The sequence below is a fragment of the Trichechus manatus genome, unplaced genomic scaffold (genome assembly GCF_000243295.1).
Source record: "Trichechus manatus latirostris isolate Lorelei unplaced genomic scaffold, TriManLat1.0 scaffold00112, whole genome shotgun sequence".
In the NCBI taxonomy this organism is placed as follows: domain Eukaryota; kingdom Metazoa; phylum Chordata; class Mammalia; order Sirenia; family Trichechidae; genus Trichechus; species Trichechus manatus.
The window spans coordinates 23,076-32,901 of NW_004444048.1; the positions used below are offsets into that span (position 1 = coordinate 23,076).

Genomic DNA, 9,826 nt, shown 5'->3' on the forward strand with positions numbered 1-9,826 from the left:
ACCCCAACTGTGGAACTGGTACAAGATGGAGCAGAACGATTCCGGAAATTTCCTTCACCCATTGGACTTGCTTTTTCAACTGCTGCAGCTAAAATTGGGAAAAGAAGAGAAAGCATCAAGTCAGAGGCTGGTTATTTGATTATTTCCTAAAGGTTTCCAAATAAGTGGTGACAACATTCAGCTGTCTGTGAGGCTAAGCCATGTCGTGAAAGAAAAGAAATTATCATGCACTGCATGCAATTTAAAAAGAGAAGGAAAGAAAAACATAGAAAGAAATGCTGGGATGGAATTCTTTTGGAAGAAAAATGGCATTCCTGCAAAAGAAAATGTTGATGCAGTGTAGCTACACACACAATGATTGGTTATAAAGAAAAAGAAAAAGCGGCAGAGCATTAAAAATTATCTGCTGTAAGAATGTATTATTACAAGGAGAGTGTGAAAGTTGTTTTATTTCCTAGTACAGTTTTTCCATCTTTTTCAGACAACTTCGTCATTGTCAACTTGTAGATAAACCTTATGTTAACTAGTTGTAACAGGCTTTCTTCCCCCAAACCTTTTCAACTAAACAAACTCATAATTCTAAAAACTTAACAAATGACCTTGGCTGATAGTTGACTGTTTATAAAATTACATAAATAGTAACAGTTACCATTTATTAAATAACTACTGTAAGCTATTAAATCATTGCTATGTTATATATCATCCTTACAACAACCCAGCAACATAGGTATTATTAACCCCATTTTACACATGAGGAAACTGAGGCTCAGAGAAGTTCAGTAACTTGCCCAAGGTCAACAGCTATTAAAATGAAACTTATGGGATTCACATCTAGATCTGGCTGGTTCCATATCCTGTGTTCTTTCCTCTAAAACATATTCCCTCCCCCTTTAATGTACTGTAAACTATTTCACTCCAATACATTTACCTCAAAGTCTACCAAAGTACATGGAGTAAAAATAAAGAACGTAATTAATGAGTCTGATTCTAGCAGTAAGAGAAGAGTCAACTACTTCCTCTCTAGAAATGCCCCATTCTTTTAGCCCTCTGAATATCATACTTAGTAAACTGACATACACCATATGCTAAATAGTACCTTGTGTCCTGGAAGAATATTTCTTCAAAAGAAGAACTATTAATTTCCTTCTAACTAGAAGGACATAATATCTATTTTATACTTGTAAGAAAACCTTCACAAAAAGTTAAAATTTTAAAACACCATTACGTAGTTAAAATTACTAAATCTACATACAAGCCCTTCAATAACTTTTGCTAAATAACCATTAGAGTCTGCAGCTTTCACACTCCAATATATGACTGATTGGCAATGTTATTACTGGGTAGTAAGGTCTAGCCTTCACCACTGGGGAAATCAGGGATATGCTTCTCAGATCATCATCACAATGTGGTAGAAACATCCGCCTACTTGTCTTAATTGATCCGCGCCTTATGGTCTGAGCTTTCAGTTTAATGAGCTCTATCCAGCTGCTGCATCTGTCTGCAAAGGAACTGTAATCAACTGACGTTGCTGAAAACATAGACAGAAAACAAAAGAAAAAACAAAGAAAAAATATGGATGACGTCTCTTGCTCGTCATAACACTCCTTCCGATGATGTAATTTAACTGTATAACTTAGAAAAAAGAATGGTCCTTTTTCAAGTCAGATAAGAGGGATAGCAAAGAGTCAAGCTTTAGACACTGATTTGTCCAAAACCAAGTTCTCAGTTCGCTGGCTGAGCTTTTGTGGCAACGTCAGTGTGGAGTCTCTTACGGAGAGCATAACTGGGGTCTAATGTAAACATCAATGAAACGACCACACACTGTGCTTTAAAATAATTTTATTTACCACTATTTTACTTTACAATGGTTTAGGACTTTGATTTACAATCCAAAATTTGTGACTATTTCCCTTCCCTATTTTTACTCTAAAATAAAAAATGAAAATGAGAATCAGATGATGAATATACCAAAAAAAAAAAAAATCACTAGTTGACTTAACTTTTATTAAAAACACTTTTCCACCATTACTAACAGGAAAGTCAAAGGGCCATGTTTTTGTCATTATTCTGTTTACATGTCTAATTTTGGCATCAAAGACAAAATGGGGAGGGAGGCAGGTGTGAGCCTAACAAGTCCCCCTTTTACAAAGAATAACTTTTGCTAAGTTAAAAAAAAATATTAAGAACCTAATTATTTTTAGAAACTGGGAAGCTATTAAAATACTAAAAAAAAAAACCTTCTGAAATACTAGCTTCATTAATTTTTTTTTTTTTTTTTTAATGCACTCTATCTACAACAAAGCCACATTTTGGTGTCTGTTCCACTGGCCAGTGCATTTCTTCAATGTCTCTTATTTATATGCACCACAGACCTAGAACTTCACACCTTTGGTGACTATTTGCTTAATTAGACAAACTCACCTCTCTGTGCAGCTGGTATACCTGAGTTAGAACTTGCACTCTCCAGGTGTTCTAATAAGACAATATGAACAACATTAGCTTGGATGCTAAGTACAAGCCAGTATCTCTTCTTTGCTGTTTGTTAATACCTTCTATGAGTCAGAATGGGAGGAAATTTTTATGGTTTCGTTAAAAAAGTAAATCAAATAGAAGTATTAGGTTTAAAATGCAGTTTCTATTATATTTGAAAACTAGTTCAGTTAATAAATATCATGCCAAAGAAAATTACTTGCTTACTATGGCACAAAAAGAGTTTTAGAAACTTCATAGTCATAGAAATTATAAACACAATAACATATGTTAGTAGGATAAAAGTAGGATGAGAGAAAACTGGGTAGAGAAAGAGTCAAAGTGTTTGAAGAAAGTCTGAAATGAAACATGAAAGGGAAATGTTTGGGGGATAGGGAGGCAGTAAGATTAGAAATTACAAAGTAATGACTGATGTCTCACAAACACAAGCTATTTATTAGCCGTGACCTTCCCTTCCCACCAACCACCACAAACTCTTCATTCAGACTTCACTATCAACTTCTCCCTCTAGTGGTATCAAGACTTTGTAGAAATAAAAAAAATGACTGCTCTCCACACAAATAACCAGGGAACTCCAAACTAGAATCATTCTCTTTCTAGTAACCTTATGAAAGTGGCATCTAGAATTTTTGTTTTTTATAGGCTTATTATACATATTTAAGGCACTGTACAAATTTAAACAACACAATAAAAAAAACTTCATAATCTATTTTTTAATGTTCAGGCTCTACTCCCTCTAGCATATTTGCATTTGTGTTTCAAAGAATTTTACAATTAATACTGTTGCCAAGTTAGAAATAACTAATGAAAGCCTCTGACAATAATCTGGGTTAGGTTTCTTAAAAAAAAATTATAAATTACATACACACATATTTTTGTCTCTATTTAATGTGCTGATCTTTGGGAAGATTCCTAAATTAATAAAAGTTAAACTTTTCAAAAATATGATTTGTACAGAAAGTTTCTGCCAAATGGATGTAATGAAAGTGCCCCCCTGTTCTTTTTATAAAGCAAGTGACCACTAGCTAATACTGGAGAGTATGCAGCAGTTGACATTCCTCCTATAGTACAGAGCTGTGGAAACAATGGATCAGTAGGTGAGCCCTGGTACAAACTTTGAGTGCTCTCACAGGTTGGTGGTTCGAACCCACACAGCGGCTCTGCAGGAGAAAAGACCTGGCAATCTGCTTCTGTAAAGATTACAGCCAAGAAAACCATATATGACAGTTCTACTATGTCACATGGGTCACTAGGGGTTGAAAATCAACTCAATGGCACCTAACCACCACCAGTGAAGTCTACAAAATGCCTGCGAGGGCACCATGCAGTGGAAACGCCCTGAGACCGCAGACCCACAGACTGTAGTGAGTCCTCTAGACTCAGGATCTCGAGGGGCTATGGCAGCCCAGGAGTATAAGGAAGCTATAAAAAGACCAGGACAAACCTGAGATTTCAGAGGTTTACCAGATCTCTAGGGACAGCTCAACACACAAACACACCTGATGTAAATGCTGGGAAGAGCATTTGATCTACCCCAGGTTTACATATTCCAGGTGGTTCTCAGGGTTCTCATGTATCCCGTGCAGTAGACTTATTGGGTATAGAATTACAGAAAACACAGTAAGCATCAGGAATTCTGTGAAATTAAGAAAAAATGTGGAGGTAGGGGGAGAGGGCTAAAAAATTTTTTAGAATAATCATTAAAATGAAATTCCCTTCTATATCTCAATATTATCTGAGTTATGTGGAATTCCCTAGTAGCAATTTTATATACTGTAAAAGCAAAAAAACCACAAAAACAAACATATATAGAAAGCATTTGTTCCCATCTTTAAGCTATATCAAATTAAAAAACCAAGGTGCATAACAATTTGTAAAATATTTATGTTTAAATAACTTAAAAAAACAGAACATCTTTGCAAAGAAGACAATAAATTGTTAAGAGTTACTTGCTTCTTGGTAGGGATATGAGGGGAAAAGGGAGCTTTATTTTAGACTATGTAACTTTGGTGGTATTTGAGTTTTTCACCGCGTACATTTATTTTTATTGCTGGTTGCCATTGAGTCGATTCTGATTCATGGCGGCCCCATGTGTTACAGAGTAGAACTGCTCCATAAAGTTTTCTTGGCTAAAATCTTAACAGGAGCTAATTTCCAGGCCTTTCTTCCACAGACAGGGAGTAGTTTCAAACTGCCAATCTTTTAGGTTACCAGTAAAGTGCAAATTGTTTGCACCACCTGGGGACCTTTGTGCCTTTATTACTTTTCCAGAAAAAATTTTACAAAATGTGGGAGAGAGGGCAGACAGGAAGGAAAAATGTTCATTCTCTGCCCTCAAATATGAATGCATATAAATTAAAATCTATATAAACAAAGTTCTCGAATTGGAGAAATTCTTAGGGGAAAGGTTAAGGAAGAAGACTTTAAAGCACTGTAAAGAGATTTCACGTAAGGACAGCAGGTTCATCTTTTAACATGCTTGCTATGATGTTAATTTTTATCTTAGAGAAAAGGTCCAAAATGTGCTGATCCAGATCAACATCAGCACCAAGACTGGTCTGAAAACCTCAAATATCTAAAGGCCTCAGATTCTAAATCCCTCTGCTCCTCTGATTACACTTTGGCTTTCTGTGTAATATGCTCTTCAAATGAGAAAGCACTGCAGATGTAAGCAGTCTGGGTCGCTGGCAAACTGGTAATTCTCGCTAAAAAGAAATAAATAAAAGAATATGGAATCTCTAGGCTAATAGCCTTTTTTAAAAAAAGGCAGATTTTATTGTTCAGGGGTATAAATCTCATTTAAAAACATTTCAGGCTCTGTTGAGGAGTGAATGCTCAGTTGTAGGCCATTTGTATAACTACATAGAAGAGTTTGAGACACACACTTCATATATTAGGTCTCCATTCTAGCTGCAAAGAGTCTCAATCAACTACACAGCAGCCCATTTCTAATAATTTCCTTTCCCCTTTAGCACAAGAAAAGATTAATATGCTCTTTTAAAAAGTCATCGTTAAGTTATAACCCTGTTATTCCCAAAATAAATTACCTTAGAAAGAGGCAAACAAAGAATATGATTTTATTTTTCTCTTAGTGGGTTCAAACAATTTTCAGCAAGCCCTGTACCTGGGGGTGAGGGGTGGAGGGGCTGACCCAAGTTAAAAGCAGTTTAGTGGAAGTGAGCATATTGATGACAAAAGGGTCAAAATGTGACAAGAATTTTTTCCCCCTCAATTACATATTATCCTGTGCTTCTAAGTTTGAGATTTTGCCATTCACCTAAATAATTTGTCATAACCAATGACAAAGGTACTGGTTAGCTGTAATAAAATTCTAAACTGATCACTAACTCTTCTGACTACTTATTTTATATGTCATTAGAATCATTAAATAAATTTTAAAAATGTCTGACATAATTTTAACTGGATAACATAAAAAAATTACTAATATTTTGAAAAAATTCCTGCAGATTCTGAAAAGATTCTTAGATTAAAATATATGCAACCTCGACTCTATAATTTATTATTTATTTTCCTATGTAAATAATCTCAGTTTTAAGTTATTATGGTCAAATTTTAGTTTCATATTCCTTTGAGTATTTCTATCAATCTATTATGCATTGATTAGCTATATCCTATAACTATAAATGTTATCAGGAGGGATCAGTCCCTGGAGGACATCATGCTTGGTTAAGTAGAGGGTCAGCGAAAAAGAGGAAGACCCTCAACGAGATGGACTGACCCAGTGGCTGCAACAACGGCTCAAACACAGCAACAACTGTGAGGATGGCGCAGGTCCAGGCAGTGTTTCCTTCTGCTCTAAACAGGGTCACTATGAGGCAGAACTGACTCAATGGCACCTAACAACAACAACTTTAAAATAACGTGAGGTAAGTTGTTAAATTTAAAAAATTCTCTTTTAAAATAAAATTTGGTTTAACCAAAAGAAAAATTTTATAGCCTACAATAAAAACAAAGATTTAAAAAAAAAAATTCTGATGTGGATACCTAATTATGGAGAACAATGTAATAGGTGTATAAGTCAAGTTGTTTTCTTTTATACTGAAATCCTGATTTTGCCCTGTGCTTGTCACACTGGTTGGTTCTCTTCACACAGCAACAGTCAGCAGCTGCTGTGACGAAAAGAGCACTCCGGCCGTTCTCCAGCTTATGTCACTGAACATAAGATAATCAGCCCAGTATAAAGCAAAAAAAGCAGTAACAGGAGGTATAAAAACCATTCTTCTATACAGTTTCATCCAAGAATATATAAAAACAAAAACTCATCTAAGTAACCTGTTTTAAAGTGCGTTACCAGTTACTTTAAATGAAAACTATTTTCCTCATTATGATTAGATTTATAAAACGTTTGAGATATATTCAAAGTAGTATATGATTCACACACATTTGCCTAATATAATTTCTTAAGTCTTACAATGTGGTTATCTAATATTTAGGTCTTTAGACATTTATCTAAAGTAATACGTTAATCTTTTATAAAAAGTACATGTATATAACTTCTTAGATCAACTCCAGTGTATCAGAAAAATCTTACTAATCTTTTTTCTGTTGTTGTTGACATTTTTACTTTTAGGCTTGCAAAAACAGCAAAAAGTATTGCTTAATTATTTTCACCAAGAATCTCCATTTTTACTGTATTTGCTCTATCACCTTTTTCTATACATACCATTTTTTAAGTCTCCTAAAGACAGTTTCAGAGGAAAACTGAGGTGTGGGTACTAATGATGCGGAAAAAAATATTACAAAAGTGGTAGAAAAACTTGCTATAGCTGTTTTCACTCAGTAACACAGTGCCTTCCTATGAAAACAGTTTATGATGCTTCCCCATCATCTACGTTTCCCATAGTAGTCATCAAAGGATTTTGATTGCTTTTAAAGGATTTTAATATCCCTTAAAAAATTCTTTAGGCTCAGCATCTTTTCATACTTGAAAAAAATCAAGATAACTAGCAAGGTAATATCAAATCAACCATAAATCTGAGACATACATCAAAACTATTTTGTTACTTTGAGAAACAAAACCAGATACAACAAAAGACAGAAGGAAAAAATTGAACATGGATGGACAATTCAGGCCTAGGCTTACTCTATACAATGAATTAGGATACGTGTAATTGGAGAAACTTTTCAAGTAACATTCACCCATTTTCAGTAACATAAAAAGATAAGGAAAGGTTTATCTACAAGTGAAAAGATGGAAGTATTAATAAACACACTATGTTTTGCCCTTGAAACTACTCTCCCTGTCAACATGAAAGAAAATGAATTTTAACCATTCATCCTACTGTGATAAAAATATAAAAACTAAACTTGAATTCTGAGTTTTTTAATTAAAAAAAGAAAAAGTTCTATTAGCTGAGCTCACTGATTTAACAAAACTTCAAAAACTATGTATTTATTTACTTATCAATACTAATTGTTGACTATACTTTAAGCCTCTTATGGTTGCACAGAACAAAGCAGACAAGCCTTTTGAGCATTTATTCCAACACTCTTACCTTTATCTCCTGCCTGTCTCCTCTAAACTGCTATGCTTAACTTTTTCCAGACATCTCTACACTCGATTCAAAGCATTCCTTCATGTTTCAACACTCAATTACTATATTCTTCACAGATCTTTTTGAAATCCATCTTACCCTCAAATCTCCCAAAACAACTTGAGATAACTTTAAAAAATGTATTTAGTATAGCCCACGTCCTCCTCAAAGGACTTAAAGATGCAAAGACAATAAATAAGCATGAAACATAAACCACAATTTACAAAACTATTTACAAAAAGGTACAGATAAATTTTTTAGTGTTTACTGATGATTTTAAAATATTGAAGGAAAAATACATAAATTTTCAGGTAAACAGTGTACAAAGTTTTATACATATTAGTATCAGATGTGGTGGTATTGATGATGATAATGATAAAGGTGGCATGATCTGATTCAGTGGTTTTCAAACTGTTTAAAACCCTTTCTTCACTCAAAGTCACATGCAGAAGACCGATATGTAAAATCACACTGAATTGAAGCTGCTCTAGTTCACAGAAGTAGGGGGCCTAGAGACCTACCCTTTCACTACTTATCTCCCCTCTCACTTTGCCTGCTAGAAGTCCAGCAGGCATCGCTGAAGAACTCCTATGGCTCTGAGGAGCAAATTTTAACATGTTGGTTTAACTGATTAGAAGCTATTTGGGAAAGCTGAATTTAATTATAGAAGCTCAGTGTGATGGCAGGCACTAATCTGGCTCTAATTTACTTTTTTAGTAAAATGAACGTGTTAATAATTGAAGAACCATAAACTACAGAAACCCAAGGAATCACAGAATTGTAAACGCCAGAAAGAATCGCAACATTTTCACATTTTTGTTTTTATATTCCAGATTAGGAACTGAGGCTTAAAGAAGTAATTTGCCCAAGTCCTCACACCTTATCAGTAGCAGAACTGAGAAGAGAACCCAGGTCTGTTGCTTTTCTACTCTATCACATGGCCCCTCTCTATGCTCCCTAAAATGATCTGCAAATATTTCAGGTACTACTCAGATATAACTTATTCTATTCAAATTCCTCTTTCCTTGTTCTTCAGTTTACAAAGTGCCATTTTGCACAAAATATACTAATGACCACAATAAGCACTGGTGATAATTACCTTTGAAAACATTCTGAAAGCTGTTGGCAGAAACTGTAAGTAATCAACACAGATAAGGCAAACTTAGAGTTTACATAAATCTCATCTGCAGAATTAACAACATAGTAAAATGTTGTTACCAACACAGTAAAGTACAGCTAATAGGGATCCCAAATCTACAATACCAATTTCTTTAGATTAGCATTTAATCACATATTTTTTGTTAGGGTTTTTTCCCTTAGATTAGGATTTCCCCACCCCCCACCACCGCAGGGTCACAATAAACTGAACGATACTTAAAAGTGATTTAGAACTAACACTGCATTAAATACAAGCTTCTGTGTAAAGTAGATGTTTAAAAAAAGTAAGCTTGTTATCTAGGAGCTAAAGGAAGGTTCTTGATAGTTCTACTTTCTATTCTAGAAGCTATATTTAATTTATAAATCTGACTCAAAACATCTTTAAATATGTTTTTCCATCTCTATTCTTCCAAGAAAGTTTAGGTGTGCTAAAATTCTTTATGGAATTCCAAATTAGAATTTTCGGTGATGACAGAAGGGAAACACGACCAATCTTACCATGTCAGAAAGTTTAGAATCTGAAAGCAACTTATCTTTTCATCTTCAAAATATGAAATCTGAAAGCAACTTATCTTTTCATCTTCGAAATATAAAATCTGAAAGCAACTTATCTTTTCATCTTC

At 34.3% G+C, this 9,826-nt stretch overlaps 1 protein-coding gene across 1 annotated transcript in view; it reads right to left on the reverse strand.

The window, feature by feature from the left end:
• C2CD5 (C2 calcium dependent domain containing 5) overlaps positions 1 to 9,826 on the reverse strand; it is a 101,334-nt gene that overhangs the window by 5,722 nt on the left and 85,786 nt on the right. The window contains 3 exon segments of the mRNA XM_023738097.1: positions 3 to 88; positions 1,427 to 1,528; positions 2,422 to 2,472. Coding sequence (XP_023593865.1) covers positions 3 to 88; positions 1,427 to 1,528; positions 2,422 to 2,472 — 239 coding nt within the window.